Source organism: Cyprinodon tularosa, unplaced genomic scaffold, assembly GCF_016077235.1.
Source record: "Cyprinodon tularosa strain WSP-4 unplaced genomic scaffold, ASM1607723v1 ctg228, whole genome shotgun sequence".
Taxonomy (NCBI): Eukaryota; Metazoa; Chordata; class Actinopteri; order Cyprinodontiformes; family Cyprinodontidae; genus Cyprinodon; species Cyprinodon tularosa.
In genome coordinates this window covers 1442947-1462812 of record NW_024038851.1, presented here as the reverse complement: position 1 = coordinate 1462812, position 19866 = coordinate 1442947, and the positions used below count along the sequence as shown (strand labels likewise).

At 39.9% G+C, this 19866-nt stretch overlaps 1 protein-coding gene across 6 annotated transcripts; it reads right to left on the bottom strand.

Moving 5' to 3' along the window:
• Nucleotides 1-229: 229 nt before the first annotated feature.
• ganab (glucosidase, alpha; neutral AB) lies at nucleotides 230-19237 on the bottom strand. Of its 6 annotated transcripts, none has more exons than XM_038286556.1 (25): nucleotides 19087-19237; nucleotides 18249-18350; nucleotides 18028-18136; nucleotides 14944-15071; nucleotides 14635-14814; nucleotides 14381-14446; nucleotides 12439-12499; nucleotides 12270-12351; nucleotides 12042-12138; nucleotides 11768-11945; nucleotides 11530-11683; nucleotides 10657-10892; nucleotides 8502-8628; nucleotides 8313-8392; nucleotides 8047-8187; nucleotides 7769-7865; nucleotides 7538-7639; nucleotides 5086-5329; nucleotides 3534-3598; nucleotides 3119-3195; nucleotides 2965-3039; nucleotides 2733-2846; nucleotides 2511-2620; nucleotides 2283-2383; nucleotides 230-1493 (listed from the first exon to the last, which is right to left on the bottom strand). In XM_038286556.1, exons 1-25 carry the CDS (start codon nucleotides 19104-19106, stop codon nucleotides 1384-1386), a joined length of 2856 nt encoding a protein of 951 aa, XP_038142484.1. In that variant the 5' UTR covers nucleotides 19107-19237; the 3' UTR covers nucleotides 230-1383. The 6 variants fall into 6 exon arrangements, with proteins under 6 accessions (XP_038142484.1, XP_038142481.1, XP_038142482.1 ...); XM_038286553.1 differs by having other exon boundaries at nucleotides 11768-11948; nucleotides 19087-19236; XM_038286554.1 differs by having other exon boundaries at nucleotides 11768-11948; nucleotides 12439-12496; nucleotides 19087-19236.
• Nucleotides 19238-19866: the final 629 nt, after the last annotated feature.

Genomic DNA, 19866 nt, shown 5'->3' with positions numbered 1-19866 from the left:
TGAATCTTAATAAAATAACCCAGAAAATGATTTAAGTTTAAAATTACACAGTATTCAATTATGTAAAGCCTTTTAGTACTTCAATAACATTGGGCTTGGCATTTTTTTTGCAACATAAAAAATAATTGCAGTAAAATAAAAGCCAATGTCTGAGTGTTTCAGAAACAGATCAGTCCTAGTACCTGTAAATAAATTACAGTTTAACCCAAACTAGAAGAAATCAGACAGGTTCTTTTTTCACAATTGGTCAACTTTATTATCTCTTGGTCTCCATTAGAGCACATCAGACAACTTTGACAGCTCAAGTGCAATTCTTCACTTCCATTTTTAAAAATTGAGAGAGAAAAAAAAGACAAAAAAGGATGCAGCAGAAACATGAATGCCCCTGAAAGCAACCAGAGTAGCAGAACCTTTCCTCTGCAGGTCAGATGATTTGACTTGATGGCAGATCGATGTACGATTTTGGACAGATGTTTCTGTAAATCAGATGGCTCCAAGTGGACAACTGTAAGCAGTCTTCAATGATTTCAGCTGATCCAATCATAAAAACCCAAATCACAAGATTTCAACTAATACCTAGGAAACACATAAAAATCTAACTATTTTCTAAGAGCTTACCCTTCCTCCAGTGCAATATAAAAAGTCTCAAAAGAAAAAACATCAGTGAAATGATGGATTTCCAGTTCAAAACTCCTTGGTGGGAAAGAAAATTAGGTTAAACGGAAGCAATGAGAAGAGTTTCCATTCAACACTGAGAAACAACAGGCTGGATGAAAATGAGCTGCTGAAGATAAAGGCATCTTTGTGGAGTTAGAAACAGTCGGAAAAAAACAGGGATAAAAGGAAACTTGTTAATCTGTCCCTCCATAGTTTAATCAGCACAAGGAAAGAAGGCTGAGCTCTTATCTGATCTGAGGACTGTCTAAAGAAGGAATGATATTTCTTTAAATCAGCAGCAGGTGGAGTGTGTGTGAGGCAAATAGTTTACCTTCATTATTAAAAAAAAACTCAAACTCTATGACGGCTTACAGTGATGCATTTATCTGAGGCAGACTGTGTGCTAAACCAAGATTTAACAGCAAAATAAAGGCCAGAAGTTTTGCTAATGTGTTCCAACTAGACCCACTCTGGTGTTTCTTCCATTAAAAATGTGTCAAACATTGATCTATCTAGTAGTAAATAATCATTATCGGCAGGTCTCACAGTGTGCCTGAACACAAAAGGAAGATGGCAGACGTTGGTGTCTTAGATCACCAAATCGTGTTAATGTGGATGGAAACTGTAATCAGTGTGTTTCTGCAGTTACTGTTGTCCTCTAGTTAGTTTGGAGGGTTTAAGGGATTCTGTCTATTCCCTCCCATCAGTTGTTTTCCATCTCTAAGGTTACTGAAGGGTCATGGTCCAGTCTGCCCCCGCGTTCATGCCAGGCTTTCGGATTGTCAACACAGACATGGAGGCGTCGAAATCGAACTCCAGCTGATTCTCCTGGTCATCTGCAAAATGAGAGAAACAAAGGTATGAATACTGATCATCTGCAAACACTAAGATTCAGATTCTTTTTAATCGAGATTCTCCTTAAACCACAGGAGCTCATTCACGTCCCTTATAACGCCCTCACATTTTTTCAGTTACTCTCCAGGATAGGCTGTATGCAGCTTCCATCCAAACCCACTTCTTATTTCAACACTTGACAAAACTACATGCCCATAATCCAGCATTTCTCCACTTGTAGTCAATAGAGATTATGGCTTTGATTGTATGGATAAAGTCTTCTTTATTAAAAACCTATATTTTATTTTCTGCATCTAAGCTCAACATGAGTGTAGAAGAAAGGACTGGGATTACATTTAAGATTTTTAATATAAAGAGAAAGGCAGGTTGTGACATGTTCAATATTCATTGTGTTCATCAGATATTGGTATGACACAAAAGAATACTGCTTTATATCATCTTTATATCATTAATTTTCAGCTGGACACCAGATTATGTGGCGTAAGCCTCTTAACTGCTGTAACCCAATGAGAACTGACCAGCAAACTTCATCTGCACCAAAAAAAACAAAAACTGTATTCTGTGACAGGTTAAAAAGTTTCATCAGCTGATTTATTTTAGGGTTTAGTCCTAAAAAAAAAAAAAAAATCCACAATCTTCCTCTAACTGCCTACTACTTTGAACCATCATTATTAGTCTAATTTAAGCATCTACTCTTCTACACAACTATAAAGGCTTTAGTTTAACCAAACTCTACATCTGTTCAGTAAAAAGGAGCACCAATAACTTACCAGCAGTTCTAAGAGTGATCTTGCTGGGTTTGCTGGCACCCAGTATAATAATGCGTTCCACCCAAGACTTGGTTGTAAACTGGGCATCTGGTTCAAGGTTACTGTGGAGCAGACGGAAGAAGAAATTAATCTTTTAGAGTTTTTAGGTGAAAGCTCCAGTGAAACATGGACCTTGTTGCCTAATTTAGGTTTTATTTTTATTATGGAGTGAAGAGGTATTAAACGCACACAGAGGACAGGACATTGTTGGTGAAGGAAAACTTCCGGTGGATAAACTCCCTCTTTTCAAAGTTAAAGGTGTGGCCATCGTCTATGTACAGCTCTCCTTCTGCAGTTCTCTGTCAAAACATCACAAGATAAATGAGGACAATCCAGCATTCATTCCAACATGGAAGAAGGGACCCGGCAGAATTAGCCAGCTGTTATTAATATGGTTTAAAGTCTATTTACCCTATTATCAAGAGCCACATAGAGAGTGTACGGGTCATCCTCCATACAGGCGGAGGACCTGCGAACTCGAAGCTTCCTGGGAATGATGGAGCCGCCGCGCTGGAACACTGGGATCTAAAATGAAAGAAGAAAAGGAGGATCCAATCAAGGTCTAGTAACAAAGCAGTTTAAAAATGATCTAAAAGCATGAGAAACTAGACATTATACTGGTTTGTTTAGGTTTTTGTCTTACGGAGCTCATGGTGACAGGGATGTAAAGGTTTTGCACCCCGTTGTGCTTCTGGAAGGTGTGGATGTCGAACCAGACCTGAGGACAAATACAGATTAAAAACAACCGTAATCTAACTTCAAGACAAATACAAGGTGTTCAGAAGCGAGTATGTTACCTCATCTTTCCCAGGCAGGTAAGCAGTGACTCCTCTGGCTCCCTCTTCAGTTACTGGGTGCACCAACAGGTCTCGGCCTGCAGCAGAATGAACCAGAAAAAAAAGGAGGAAATAAATCAGTTTCACATAAGGACAGATTAAAACAAGCAATTTTGTTTTTACTTTAGCCTGTTTTCTAATAGAGTAGTTGATCCCATCATTCTAGAGATGTGTGATAAACACATTCAAAACAAGCTTTAGACATGTCATTTGACTGGTAGCAAAACCATTTCTAAACCTGCATCATCTACATATTAAGCCAAAAGGTGGGAGCAGAAACCAGTCGCCTACACATCTTCTAAATGGGGAAAAAAAACAAGTGGAACTGACAAAACTCTTCATATTAATCATAGAGAATCTGCATTTTGTTTCTCACCAAGCAGAAACTCATCATCCAAAGCAAAAGTAGCAGGGTCCTGGGGATACTCCACCCAAAGTGGTCTGCAACAGAAAAGGAGAGTTAATTCATCATCTACCTGAAATACCATTATTTTCTGTGGACTGGGAGAAACATCTGGAATTTGAGAACTTTCTAAAGTTTAAAAATATTGTTCATGTTAGAAAAAATGCTAAACTTAAGACCCAATCCCAATACGATCCACTTGCTGGGGAAGGGCCAGAGACAATTTCACAGAAAAGATGGGAGGACAGGGATTCTATGGAGCAACTTCCATTTTTTTGTGTGTTTTTTCATTTTTAACTTTTGAAACCAAAACAAAGCAGTTGGCATCTGCTTTCTGGGTTCACCCGATTCTCCTGGACAATGGAACTTAGGTGAGATTGTGTTTTTGGTGCTCAGACAGAAGCAGCAGGAAACGTCGAGGGAGAGTGTACCGGAACCGAAAGAGGCTGCCAGCCGTTCCCATCTAAGGAAGCAGAGAGGCAGATCAGAGGAACCTGCTGGGGAAACAGTGCTCCAGAGGGGGGGAGCGAAGACAGCGCCTGCTTTTAGCTCAGGAGGAGAGCGGGGGAAGCACAACGGTGGATCGGAGAAGCCCAATTTACAGCTGACAGGGACTAGAAATAGACCGGCAGAAGATCAGAATGCTGAAGGCGAGGTAGAGGGGCTACAGCTGGCCGGGAGTAGGACAGCAGAACATCAGAGAAGTCCGCCAAGGAGACTGCTAGGAGAGGCTACAGCTGGCAGGAGCTAGAAGCTAGGCTAACTGTGGAAGTGCAGCGGAGGACCAGAGCAGCGTGCTGTGCAGACAGACCCTTAGCAGGGAAGAGAAGAGTCATCAGCTGTCAGTGTCTGTGCTGGAGGTAGGAGACGAAACAGACCTTCTAGGAATAACAAAATGTCTTTATCAAAGCAATCTACAAAATGCATTCCCTGCTTCCTTCTTTAACATTTTCTCCATCTTCCATTTTGATTTAAAAAAAAAAAAAATTCATGACACTGTTATTTCCTACAGTTTTGTAATCATTTATCACTGTCAGTTAGGTTTAATAATCACTTAAAAAATAATTACACCTAATCGTGGAAAAGGATAGAGCTCAACTTAATCCCCTTTTACAATTTAAGGTTCAACGGTTTATAAAAAAAAAAAAAAAAAAGCTTTGTTCTCCTCTCTTATGCTGGCACATATCTTATGTATGTGCATACGTAAATATGCAGTCGTTTTAGAACCTGAACTTCAACTATGCAGGGAGTGGTGTCCCAATTCCTAGGGAAGATTACAAAGCCCTTACTGTTATGGCTTCAATTCCATGCTGTGTTGGTAGTGGGTGAGGGCTAGTGGTAGCGAATAAGAGCTAGTTGTTGAAAACAGGATGTATTGGGCCCAAATTTTACATTGCTCAAGTTGATTGCTTTGATGTTTTTAATAATAATCTGTGTTGATTGAAGCAGTCAGCCATTACTACTGAGATAAAAACCTTTAATACAAAGATAGAGGGAGGAAGCTGTGTACCCTCCTGGTTCTCACCTCATGACGGGCTCTCCAGTTTGATAAGCATGATAGAAGAGCTGGTACCAGTAAGGCAAGAATGTGTAGCGCTGGCGCACAGCTTCGCGGATCAGAGCCGTGTTTTCTGGGCCGAACAGCCAGGGCTCACGGCGAGGTGTGTCCAGGTGGGCATGGGCCCTGAAAAACGGCTGGTAAGCCCCCGTCTGGTACCAACGCACCAGCAGCTCAGAACTTGGAGACTTAAAGAAACCACCGACGTCAGCTGTGAAACAGAGAAAAGGATTGATTCATTCACACAAACCCAGTGCTTTTTTAAAATGTTTTTTGTTAAATCAAGTCTGAACAGCAGGGAAGCATATTACAAAAACAAAACATTCAAGCAAACATGACTAAAAATGAACTGCAGCAACATTACCAGGGGGACATTCACTATGGCAACAGCACAGTCCTGTTTCCATAGGAACATGAACACTGCAGGGTGATCTGTATTCCTTATTCTTCTCATCCAAGCAGCAAGGTTGAATTCACCTGCTTTGTTGCCTCATTTATTTAAATATTAAGTATTCAGACACCAAGTTAAAGACAAATTGAGACCAAAGAGACCAGTTCTACTTTATATAAACCACACCTAAAACCATATTCACAAGAAAAGGGAGGATTTAAAACCATTATGCATCTCTTTTAAGTTAAATATAATCTTATTGGCCTAAACTTTTTGTTTTTCAGTCATAGGTCACTCAATGTCCATCTCTGCATTTTGTTGCATCTGCAGTTATTTAATGGTGGATAAGGTGTAAGGCAAGGACAAAATAAATAACAGGAGCATCAGTTGCAACAGTGGCCTTTGATAGAGGTTTGACAACAGCAGCTGTAGAGGAGCCTACAGCTGCGTTTCCATTAACCATGATATGCAAACACAGCAATATTGAATAAACTCATGTTTTTTTCCACTTCACTGAGGTGGTTTTTTAATCCTATCGATATTGTAAAATTGTGCCTTCTAAAAGGATGAAGATGAAGTAGTTGGAGGATGGTGGCGCCCTCTAGAACTATGGCTGAAAAATTAATACATCTTATGGGTTTACATCCGCTGCTGCCATGTTGGTTTCAGAGTTATCACCTGAACAATTATTTGTTATTTAGTAGAAAAATGGCGATTGCAAGACTTTGCATTTTCTAATTTAGCAGAGTATGGATGTAGTTTTAAACATTATTATTGGAAAGGAGGCAGCTTAGGTGGATTGGTAGTGGGAGTCAGGAAAACAGCATATCACTCGGGCCATTTGGACAGCAAAGAAGAAGTCGGTTCTTGTTCCCATTTGGGTAATAGTGGCATATTTGGGTCACATTTGCTTGCTATGTGAATGTAGGTTCAGAACTCCAAACAGAACCTTGACCTGAAGCAAAAATCTCTTATCAGCGGCTATTCCAGAGCGGTGCAAACACAGCATTCAAAGTACTCAGAAATGGTAAGTTAAGAGTAATGATATCTCCAAGGTGATATGTCTTTAGTTCGTTTGTAATCTGTATGGAAAGTTCAATCTGGAATTTTCCTGAAGGTCAGCATCCCAAGGCAGAAAACCACAGGGGTACCATCTTACTTTCTGTTCAATATGGCTGCTACACACATCACATTCATAATGTAGTTTGGTCTTCCTACTTTGTTTTCAGGAATTCTATATTTAACTTATATAATCAGTTAGCTGTATATATACTAAATTCAAGTGCTGATCATCTACAGGGTTAAAGGACGAATGTCTCAGCAGGACCTTAAAAACCAACTCATGGGTTCATCTTTAGTAAGCTTAATCACAGTAATCGTGTCTTCACTGGTGTGCCTAAACTATCGAACAGATAGCTGCAATTGATCCAGAATCCTGCTGTCTGCATCCTCACTATGAAAGTGGAGCACAGGACCTTAGTTTTAAAACCATTACACTGGCTATCCCTCTATCAGGAAATATACTTTAACACACTTATATTAGTCCATAGATCTCTGTGAATTCATGAATGAGTTGTTAGTGTATAAACCACCCAGACCTCTCAGGTGTTTTGGCTCCAACCTAAAAGCAGCTTTTAGTTCTTGTGCTACACAAATCTGGAGTAAACTCTCAGAAAAATTTAAAGTGCTGAAACCCTCAGCGGCTTTAAATTAAGATTAAACATTTTATTGTGTGGCACTTTTTTTCAACTTTCATTCCATTTTCTTAATCATTGTATCCGATCCTCTGATTTTAAGGTCAGTTTTATTATCCAGCTGTTCTGTTGCCTATATGCCACTGCAATGTACTTTGCTTTTTAAGATAAAAGCACTTTGAATTGTCTTGCAACTGGGGACTCCTCCATTATAGTTGTGACTCAAGTAGACACTTTAAGACTGTAATGTATGGGAAATTTGGACAACTGCATCTGGTCCAAAACTCACAAGATGAAGTTCAAGACCACAAAGAGGCTAGAAGAAGAAACTCACCGCCACAGAAGGAGATTCCCACCAGGCCCAGACTCAGACACATGGGGATAGAGATTTTCAGATGGTCCCACTCAGCAGCGTTGTCTCCGGTCCACACAGCACCTTCATGCACAATTCACATTTCAAAATCTTTTTGCATTTAATAGAGCTGGCTACTGTAGATAGACATTCTTAACAATTCCCTAATATCTTAAGCTTCAGTTTTTTATGCAAAGATGACAGAGGCCTCACCCAAACGCTGGGAACCAGCAAAGACGGCCCTGGTGAGGACAAACGGTCTCTCCACCCCTCCAGACCTTTCAATCAAACCCTGTGCAGTGGCCATTTGCTGCAAGTCCAGAAAATTCATCACTGAACATGAACACAGTCGTAGCAGATCAATAGTTTACTGTAGCCATTAGTGATACTCTAACAGCTTTTAAAAATAACTAAATACTACAAACAGAAAGTCAGGTCAAAGGACAAAGGTGTGACCTAAAGTTTTTATAGGAATCAGCTGAAACACTCACCACATAGAAGCCGTATAGGTTATGCATGTCACGGTGCTCCCAGGATCCATGCAACGCATCCTTGTGCATAGTGACTTCAGGACCGTTGAACACAGATGGCTCATTCATGTCATTCCATGTATACAAGTTCTCCATGGAACCCTGCAGAATATTAAACAGAGACGTTGTAAAGCGAAGAGGAAACGGGAAACAACCATAATTACCTCCTCCACTATAAATGTTTTATACCATAGAAGATGTTTCTATAAAATCTCCTGGTAGCTCACCTCATACTGATCGTAGGCGAACTGGCCGGCCCACCAGGCTCTCATGTCAGGACGGGTGAAGTCTGGATAACCAGCGCTGCCTGTTATCCACCAGCAGTACAGGGAGAGTACAAAAGGAAAGGTGAGAAAAACAAAACGGGTTTTAAGTACGGAAAAAGGGAAAACAAGACAGAGCCGAAGGAGTCTTACCAGGCCAGCACCAGCCTTCATAGTCTGCGCCATCTTTATTCTTAATGTAGAAACCCCGAGAGCGAATCTCATTATGGATCTTATAGTTGGTGTCCACTTTGATGTGAGGGTCCACGATGGCAACCATCTGGAAAGCATAAATGTCTGTTTAGACATTGGTCTGATGAAGTTTGAAAGCTGCTTCAGGGAGGATTTAAAGCAGGTGGAGTTTAGGGGAGGGGCAAATCTAATCCAGCTTTGGTATCTAGTTCAGAGAGCAATTTAATAGACAGATCGGAAATTTCCTATCCAAGGTGAGGACATTCCGATCCACAAATTGTCAACAACATAGTCTGCTTAAGTTACTCTGTAAGTTATTCCGTGTGTGCAGCGACTTGCAACATTTGCAAAGCTGTTGTACGGAGAGGAGGTTCCACTGTTGTAATGTTCATCACAAATTGAGTTAAACATTTGAAAAAAAGGACCCTGTGGGGAGCATCGGGACTTTGGCAAGTTGAGAAAAAGGAGCCGCCAGGAATAGCTGCTGGAGTCATTTAAAAAACAAAGTAAACTTCTAGCTGATAACATGAAAGCAAAAAGGAACTCGCTTGACTTTATTGCTCTGGATTAGTAGTAGAAAACGAAGGATTTCATAGCCTTAATTAGCATTTGGAGCCCAGGTATAGTTTACCGTCCAGCAGATGACTGCATCAGGACTGCACTACTGGAATTATACGACCGAGGGTCAACAAAATACGCTGATAAGTTAAAAGAAGTTTCAGCTGTGATCTTTACTACATATATTTGGACTGTGGATGTCTGCCCAACGAGGCCGGTAGGTCTCAGTTCACTGGCTTGACTCCAATGCTCATGGCCTCTGTAGTGCGGTACTTCAGCTGAAAAAGCATAGGGGTTCACACAAGCGAGCTCCAATCACAGCCTCCATCACAGAGACGTCAAACCTGGCAGATCCCTTTAAAAATGCATGTCATTCTACGTGACAATCCAAGTAACAAGAAAGGTGCTATGGACGACATCGCAGTTCCCACTCTGGCTTGTCTTCCTTGCTTTGCACAAGAGCCAGATGTCACAACACAGTGTTAGTGATGCATTAGCAAAAAAAAAAAAAAGATTGTACATTTCAGGCACTCACGACAGTCTTACGAGACTTGCAACGTGAAATGCAAGGTACGACAACACCTCAACCACTTCAGCTCGTCTTAAGATGTCCAGACAAGATGGAACAGCTCCTAAATAATCAAGAGCCTTCTAAGAGACAAGCGACATTAACCTGCTGCCAACACTTTCAGCCAATGAGCGGAGTTTACTGGAAAAACTAGTGACTGTACTGGAACCCTTGGAGGAGTTAATGAGGAAAATCAGTTCAGCAACGTCAGGTCAGGACCAAAGCGCTTTTCACTACATTCAGTCATTCACGCACACACTGATGAGAACAGTACAGATGCAGCATTAAAACAATAAAAAGCAAACTGCTCCAAGCCCCTCTATACTGTTGCAACTTTACAGGCGAGCAGTATTCTGTGTATGCATCATATCCATCTATTTTGATCTGTGTGTGTGTGTGTGTGTGTGTGTGTGTGTGTGTGTGTGTGCATGCTTGCAGGCCAGATTTTTGCAGCAGCAACAAATTAAGCATGATTTCAGTGTGAAAACAACAAATTTTCACACTGAATACAAACCTTTAACTCAAACCAAGAAAAAAACTCCATAATGCTGCAGCTGGCTCTATGATTAAGGGATATTTTAACTCTTTAATTCAATCAACTGGCAGAGATCCTTCAAAAGAAGAATTTGATTATCTATAAAACCTTCAGTTTGTTTGTAAAAGTAAAAAAAAATTAAAATAAATTTCAATAGTTTGAATCACGTGTAAAAACCTCATCTAAGACAACTGTGTGTTAGGGACCAACACACAGTTAATGCATCCTTAGACTGACCCTATATTCAGGGGTCGTATGGACTGTTTTTACTCTGAATGGCCTTCCTTACTCCTAACAACCAGGATTCGGACATCATTTGATTTGAATCGCTAAATCCAGTTCTTTTCCAGAGTTGGAAAATGGTATAAACCAAATTGCAGGTTTTCATATGAACTGTGGTTGGACTAATGAAACGTTTTAATTTTGGGGATGATTCACCATCTTTTAGTCTGTACCTTGCGTTTTTTGTCCATGAGACCCTGAAGCATTTCCTTTGGTGATGCAAACTTGTGAGGATCCCAGGTGAAATAGCGCTTCCCATCCGTGTGCTCGATATCCAGCCAAATGAAATCGTAGGGGATGTCGTGCTCGTCGAAGCCGGCATCCACCGCACGCACGTCTTCCTGATCGTTGTAGTTCCAGCGGCACTGGTGGTAGCCGAGTGAGGCCAAAGGAGGGAAGGCCTGAGTGCCTGAGGGACGAGTAAAGCAGACGCTCAGAAGGATTGGATCAAAGTGATCAAACAGGATCATTTTCATCACTTTCAGACGAAAAAATAAAAATTAACCAGTTTCAATAAGCTGAAACCTTTAGGAAACCAACTGCCTGTGTTCCTTTAATAAAGATTATTTTTAATGCGAGTCCTTACCCTTGCAACCTTTTCCAACCTGGTTAATTTTATCTGCTCTTAAATTAATTTGGACCAGGGATATTAGAGTGTTTTTCCTCTCTATTGAGGGATTGCTTGATCTTTCATAGGATTTAGCACTGTGTACTGCTGTTGAAATTGAACCACATTAAGTATTGCAACCTAGAGTAAATAAAGTTAACGATAACCAACATGATACCAAAGAGGATCCATTGTACCTTGTAGACCCAACACATTCAGGTTTTACAACAAATTAAATGATGCATAATTAAAAAAAACAAAAAAAACAATTTAATGTACATTTATGGTTAAAAGCTTGATTGCCAAATCAAAATTCAAAGAGTCACCATCCTACATTTGTTCCAAAAGATCTAAGCAGTTTGTCCACATCCAACATAAATGACTTGACAGCAAGGAAGTTAAAAGCTTGTGTAGCGAATGTGACCCTCCATCTTCTCACCTGTTAGAGAGGCATACTGGGAAAAGACCTCTCTGGGAGTTGGTCCCAGCATGAGAAAGACATCGATGATTCCACTTTCTGAGATCCAGCGGACATCAGTCTGTGGCGTTTCACTGGAGCCTTGAACATAATCCAGCATTTTTCCAAACACAGTCTGAAGAGGAACAAAAACATTATTTGGAAACCAAAAGAAAACCAGAAAAAAGAAATCCTGCTGGTTAGAGGTAACGGACTTCACCTTTCCTGCTGTGTTTGAACTTATATCCACCCAGGTTTCTGCAGCATTGAGCCAGAAGATGCCAGTAGTGCGCTGAGCATTGTGTGCCAACATAACAGGGACACTCCCATACAGAGCCATAGGGTTGTACAATTCATATTGGAAAACATCCAGGTTATAAAGCCGATAAGGATCCCCGCTACTGGAGAAAAAAAAAGAAAAAAAAAAAAAGAGGCATTTCAACTGTCATATCCATATCTGACTTTTGTAAATGAAACCCGCAGCTGGCACTCACTCTGTTGTTTTAAGTTTGAGGGTGTCGGCGTGTTCTGGGATGCCATAGACATGCTCCACGCCTGGCAATGAGAAGTCTAAACTGACAGCAGAGGGTCCTGAGGAGCGAGACAACAGCACTCAGAGGACATACATTCAAGTTTTCTTCAACATTTTAATTCTAACATTCGAAAATAAAATCTTTCACTCTTTGAAGAACATGAAGGCGTTAAGAACCGTTATGGTGTACCATTTGGTTTGCTGTCTGTGTGCGATTTAAACGTTTCTTCCCACATCCCGTCTTCTACTTTCTCTTCCTCTTCTTTAGTTGTCTGGTAGTCAAAAAGGAAAAAATAGTCACGGAGGAGCAGAAACCACGAGTTAAACTGTAAGGAGTAAAAGAAAGAGTCCTAACATACCTCGACCTGGCTAGGCGGATCTGTTGCCTCTTTGTTGTCAGCCTCCGGATCAGCCTGACTGCTTGGGGTGAACGATGAAGAGGAAGAAATACAGGAAAAATAGTGTTACTTTTGCAACCATCTTATAAGAGCCATAATATTCTGAAATAATGAAACTACAGTTAAAGATAAAAGACTGAAAAGGGGGCAGGAATATAACTGCCCCCTCACTGCAGGGACAGCTAAATGCGACTCTACAGACCCAGGGACTAAACTAGGACCATAGATGGGGACTGAACAACTTGCTGCCTTGTGGCTGCTTCAAGGATGGAGAGATCAGAGTTAGATATGCTGCACCACACCTCACCAGAAAAATAAAAAAAATGATGAAAAACCCCAGATTAAAGCAGAGATTCATAAAAAAAATAAATCAAAATCCTTGAGCTGCAGAAGTAGGTGAACTTAAGCGGTAACATGCAGTGGACAGCTGACAGGACCAGTCAACGTCCAGAGGAAACAAAATAAAATGACCTTCAATCAATGCAAACAGAGATGCTGCCAATGGGAGCTGATCAGCCTGTAAGCTACACTGAGAGGACACAGACTGCATGTGGGTTTGCAAGGCACATCTGTCCAAAGTTTCTAAACCCCTTAAACGTAGGCATTGTATGTGATAGACGGACAAAAAGCAGCTTTCAATCATCACGCTGAATGAAAAAATAATCAGACGTTGCAAAGAGATCCATAGTGACTCAGGAGGAGCTACAGTGATGTATGGCTCAGGAGGAAGAATTTAACAACTATCTGTAATGTAATACACCCATCACTGGTGGAAAACAAACTGCACATGACCCTGAAAACGCCACGTCATGATGTGAGGGGGTTTCTCCTCAGCAGGCAGGGGATGGAAAAATGAACTAAACTGAATACAGAGAAATTGTTGGGGGAAAAATACTTTTACAGCCTTCAGACTGTAGTGGATGTTCACTTTACAACAGATCAGCAAAGCTACACCTACAGCTAGAGCTATAATGGGGTTTCATAATAAAAGCATATAGGAGCAGCCTGGTCAAAGCTCTCACTTAATTTTGGGACTAGACTTAAAGTTTTGTCTTTACTGATGTTTTCATCAGAATTTTTTTAATAAGTTAGAATGAACAGAAAAAATACTTTAGTTTCTAGATGTAGAAAGCTGGTATAGACGCACCTTAAAAATTAAAATTGGAGGAAAATGTATTTTTTCCACTTTACAAATAGGACTGGTCAATTAAATGCATTTAAGAAAAGCTATTTTCAAAATTTCACTGTTCACATTACATTTAACAAAAGGAAGAAGCTGACATTTCTCATCGGGTGGCAGCAATACTCTTAAAGTTGGCTTCCAAAAACAAAGAAGGGAAAAGAAAGTTGCAGGGAGCATGGAGATGCATGCATGCAACGAGAAGTAAGAACTTTCCCACACAACGGCAACAGTACAATCCTCCCACAGTGAACTCTGAAATAGCAATTTGTTATGGTTATGAAAATAACGAAACCCTGGAGTGAAACATCTACATGCTGGATGGTGCAAAGAAATAAAAAAAGAAGATCACATTAGATTTGCAATATTGGATGGGAGAAAAAAGATCATAAAAAAGGGATTTTTGGGAAAAAATGTTCATCCCTTACACAATCATCTGTGGGCTATTCTGTGCTGGTCTGTCACATAAATGCACAGCAAAGTACATTCAAGCTTATTTTATTTATTATCGTTTTTATGAGCCGATTGATTTGTTCAGTAATTCCAGATTCAAATCTACATCCGAACACCTCCATGCACGCACTGACCCACATCCTCAGCTAAAGCCACATTAATCTCAGGGTAAAGAACAAACTGGGTGTGATGGGATACTCCATGTTTTATGTAACTATGGGAAGCAATAGCACAAGGAACAGAATATACACAAATCTTAAGGGTCTTTACCTAGAGAATACCCTCTTGATATTATCCCACACGCTAGCCACTGTGCTAGTTACTTTATAGGAGAAACTGGGATGATAGGGAGAAAAGGACAGAACGAGTCAGAGACAGTACTGAAAAAAACAAACAAAAAATATATATATCATGGGAACAGAAACTGAATTCATCCACTGAGTGACAACATGGGTAAAAAAAAAAAAAAAAGAAAAGAAAAAAGACAGATCTGTCTGTGGAAGTGTGAGTGTGTGTATTCTCACGTGTCCTTGCGCATCCTCAAGTGCTCGAAACCAAGCAGGCCACGTGAGTTCAGGGACATCAGCACGTCACGTCCCTCAACGATGTCGAGCCTGAAGGGCCGAGCACTGACAATGACCCGCTGGGACTCTGCTCCCAGGGACAGAACCACCCCGTTCTCATCCTGGGACAGGAGGGAGAGGCTGAGGAAGAAAAATTCAGAAATTAGGAAGAAATGTCCATCTACGGCTTAAATAAGACTCTGTACATCTTTTAGACAAAAAAATGAAAAATTCTCAATCCACTCCACACAGATTTCACAGGACACTCACGGCTCAGTGGGCGGCTCCCTGATCAGCACATCGGGGACTTCATAGCGAGGCTTCAGAGGCTTCAGCTCGTTAATCTTGACCCTCGTTATGTTTCCCTGGAGACGGTAGAGCTCCAGCAAAAGACGCACCTGAAAGATGACATCAGCAGATTTCTCTGTAACACCACAGCAGTGTCTGGAAGCTGACTGAACAAGGAGCTGGACTCGCTATTCAACTTCTGCCACAGGCGGCGTTTTATTTAAGCTATTCAGCATAGAGGACAAAAGCGCTTCTTTAATGATAACGAGTCACATGTCAACCAACACGAAGGTTGACCCAGAAAACATCCTCAGACATAAATGTTTCTGCAAGGAATGATGCTTTGAACGTTTGACAAAGAAGGTTTAATTGCAACTTAAACAATAATATCAATTTGCATTCAATCTGCTAAAATCAGATTTTCAAACAGATGAGGTTTAACTTGCAGCACAAACATTTAATTAGTCTCTGGAGAAATACTGATGAGAGCTTTAACCTCCCCTTCTTACTGGGTGCAAAGATGCCTTGATCTCAAGTGTTTATTTAAATAAGGCAAAAAAAAAAAACAGACACAGACAAAACAATAAAGTTTTATACATAATGACCTAGTCATGATTAGGTTTGTACGTTTAAATCCGCCTTCACCTGCAGAAACACAGATTCCCAACACAGAAAATATTTATTATACAAAGATTAAGGTAAAAAAAGAAAAGAAAAACAAGCTCCAGAATTAAGTAAAACAAATCAAGATAAAACAACCAAAAGTATATAGTATAAAAATATACAGTTAGTTCCATTTGACTTTGTGCTAAAATCCAGAGGTTTATAGTTCCAAGCTGCTGTAGCCAAAACAAAGCCCAAATCATCACTCTTCCTCCACCATACTTTGCAGTTGCTATAACATATTTGTGAAGATTTATACCCATTGTTACATTATGTACGTCCAACTGATCCTTTCTTTCCAACAATACAAATGCAGTAAACATTAGATTGCAATGTAACGTATGGTCCACCAAACATCTGATCCCACTACTTCTGGTTACATCACATACACTATATTAGCTATAAAGATTTATTGACTTAACATGCGATGGTGCAATACACCTAGTCTTGTATTTTCATCCAATCTGTGGTTACAACTTTATTAGTGTAGATAATGAATGGTGCGTTGAGAAAAAAAAAGAAAACTTTAAACCTTCTCGTTTGTTTGTTTCAGTTTAAGAGATGTCCTTTTGGTTAATAGTAGAAAATCTGTTGGGTAGAATTAAATTCAATTTCACCCTAATGGAATCCATAGCTTTTACTATAATAGAAGCAGAAATAGAAAGATATATGGGAAAAGGCATGAGTTTTAAAAAACTACAGAAGATGTCTAATCATCCAAGTAAAAAAAAAAAAAAAATACCAAAACATCATGTTTAGCATTACATGTATTTAGTGATATGTTACCTTTTGCCCTCTCATTTTTAAACACACAGGCATCTCCATATTTATCAGATTAAAATGATAATCAATTTTTTTTAACCCAGCCTGATATTTGTTGCATGCACTTTCTGAAATGAGCCTGTTTAATTTCAGTAACTTCCTGAAAGAAGATAAAAAAAAATTGTGGTTTAAGTCTTTAATTAAAAAATTATCACAAGATGTGCAAGGAAAAACACACTTCCCACATCAGCATTAGTGTTCAGTTTAGCGTAGCTCTTCAACCTTTAGCAGCATCCTTTTGGTGCTTTGGAAAAAAATATACATTTCTCAATTTCACACATTGAAATTAATACAACCATTGAAAAATAAAAACCTAGAATGGAGAAAGAAAACAGTGGTACATTACTACTTATGGGCACTATTCCTTCAGTTTTCACAGCATGGCTGTTTTTTCTTTTTCTTTTTTTGGGGGGGGTCTTTTTCAACGTTAAGTATTGTTACTCTGGATATTAGAATATTACTGCAATATCACATAAAATAGCAAACATGTTAAAGCTTATTGGCATTATTTCCCCGTATTGCTTGTTAGCATGCAGCGACATATGTGGGAAGGGTGGCTATGGATTGAACTCCTTTTATGAGACTACCTCTACTACCCAGCATGCATGATCTCCATGCTAACTGCATCTGTCTTCCATTTTGTGTAGTTCGTTATGCTGCAATAGGCTTAGACTTCAGGAGGACATAGGGACCCCTATGTCAACATTCTATCTCTATTCTCCCAATCTGCAGAATCTGTTAGTTCAATCTCTAACGTTATGCTCTCTCTGCTTTTTCTCATAGTAGCTTCGCCTCGTCTGTTCCTGTTTGGCTGTGACTGCATCCTGGAGAGAATATTAGCGGTGTTGCTGTAATCAACACCCTTGTTTATAGATGTTCAAGATCGGCCTGTTTTTCAGTGTAGTCCTGTTTTTCTGACTGTGACTGGCTTGATGTGCTCTCTTCATTCCCTGACATGGGAGTTGGCTCAGAGCTTGTCTGCCTGGCTGTGTTTTTCCTGGATGGGGAGGCCTTTTACAGATGCTTTTTGCATCTCTGCTTATGTCTCCTTGAACCCCAGTCAGCCTCGGCAGTAGGCCGCTCACACTGAGCCTGGTTCTGCTGGAGGTTTCTTCCTGTTAAAAGGGAGTTTTTCCTCTCCACTGTCACTACAAGCATGCTTAGTGTGAGGGATTGCATTCGAGTCAATGAGTCGATGCAATCAACTGGTTTTCCTTAGATAGAAAACTGAATCAATTTGACTGTATGATCTGGTGAACTGTAAAGTGTCTTGAGATGACGTGTTGTGAATTGGCGCTATATAAATAAACTGAATGGAATTGATTGCAAACTCACTTTGAGCATAATACCACCACCTAAAGGGCTGAAGTAAGAAACTTAGCCACTTACTCTTGTTAAACGTAATACAACCAAAATTGAATGCCTCTGCAAATAGCATGCAAAAGCTGTTAACCTCAACGCCCCATTCACAATTACTTTAGGCCCAATTTCCAAAAAAACATGTCTGCAAAGGTATCAGTTTTAACAACTTTTCTTTGAGAGAACCCATGTCAGTGTGTCCCTTACCCACCCATAACCTACCTTGTTATTGTCATTGATGAGCTGCAAGGTGAGCTTGGTGTTGGTCAGCTCCATTGTTTCCAACAAGGCCCGATAAGGGGACTCACCAGGCGTTATTGCTCGCTGACGCCTGGTTAAAGGTGAAAAAACAGGCATTAACATTAGTCACAAGTTTGCATTCATGTGAATTTAAATAATAATAAAAAAAAAGCCTTAAAGTCAAAGTGTGACGTTTCACTCACTTGCAGAAAGCACTCTGGTCGCAGGTCTTGAAATTGCCCTTGTCCACAGCCCAGGTCCCACTGAGACACAAGCCCAGCCAGAACAACAAGACAGGCCCCATCCTGCGGAGGAAACAGGAATGAACATCTCCAGTACACACGGTCCAGTTTGATTGTGCAATAGCCAAATAATTACCCAAGGGGGACTCTTTACAAACCTGAGGATGAGTTGTTAATCTGTACACAACATACAGCTGAACTTTGAGCTCGTTCTAGTTGTAAAATAAAGCCTTAAATCTGAGGTTGTTAAAACCTTACAATTTCAATTTACCCTTATAAAAAAAATATTACTAATGAATTTAAAAGGGCGGAACATCTTAGAAGGCTTCTCTTGAGTGCTGTCAAATCTTCCTGATGTAAATTAACGTATTTGGATCGCTGCCAGCAGCGTATTAGCTAACGCAGCGGCTAAAGGCTGCTAAAGTGATTCTGCGCTTATATTAACTCAAACAAACACGTTAGAAATTAAATACAAGACAAAAAGAAACAAACCACAATATTATCAGACGGTATGTTTATGAAAAACACACATATGGCATTCATTTTAGGTAAATTATCCCTTTAAATCAGAACAGTATGCTAACCCTGCTAACATCCTGCCGAGCCGCTAATTCAATTGAAACGGAGGTCGAGACTTTCCCGTTAGTATTTTTGATCCTTTACGGCGTTTAAACCTTTAACAGACTACTACAATACTAACAGTAGACTAATATTTATAATCCATATCAACCATGACATTAATACTTAAACAAAGCGGTGATAAATAACCGATAAAAGAGCTAAACCGCTTCATCTTTACCTCTCAGTGAAGGTGGCCATCTCGATTCAGAACCCGCTTGGCTCCGCCCCCTTTCACTCCGCAACAAAGATCGTTTAAAAAAGACAGATTCTCAGCATCTGACCTAAAAATAAGTGCTTTTTTTTCAACCGGCAATAAACAGCGCAAGGGAAGGTTAACCGAAAAAAAAGATGAATATTTAAACTCTGCTAATAAATGTGAAAGGAAGCAGGTTTGAGAACTTTAAATATTTACCCTCTCAGGCACGGACACGTCACCTCCAAGATCCACTCAGGAAACGGATTCTTTCATCCCGGATTTCTTAAGGAGGATTTATCTTACACCATTATGGCGTTTTATTGTAGACATTACAGTTTACTGCGGTGCAACCAATTCATACTAAAAACATTGCTTATAATTAAGACAGAAATAAACCCTATATGTCAAACTGACACTTCGATTTCAGCTCTTTATTTATACCCATTCCTCATTATTTTTTTTAATGACTTTAACTTTCTGGTATCTCTTATTAAAGCTGCATTTCATTTCCCCTATGAAGCCTCACCTTGAAATCCTTAAACGAGTTGATTATAAAAGAATTGAAAATGTACCTTAAGGCTCGGTTCTTTGTAGCTTGTAAATAAAATTATGTTTCCATCCTTGTTTGCTGCTGTATACTGATGATAGATGGTGTTGTTACTAAAGACAGAAAGTTGTTCAATCAGTATTTAGAGATTGAAAAAAGGCTGTTTGAACCCCAAACACCTTTAACTCTCAAACCATTCTTATAATTTTCCAATT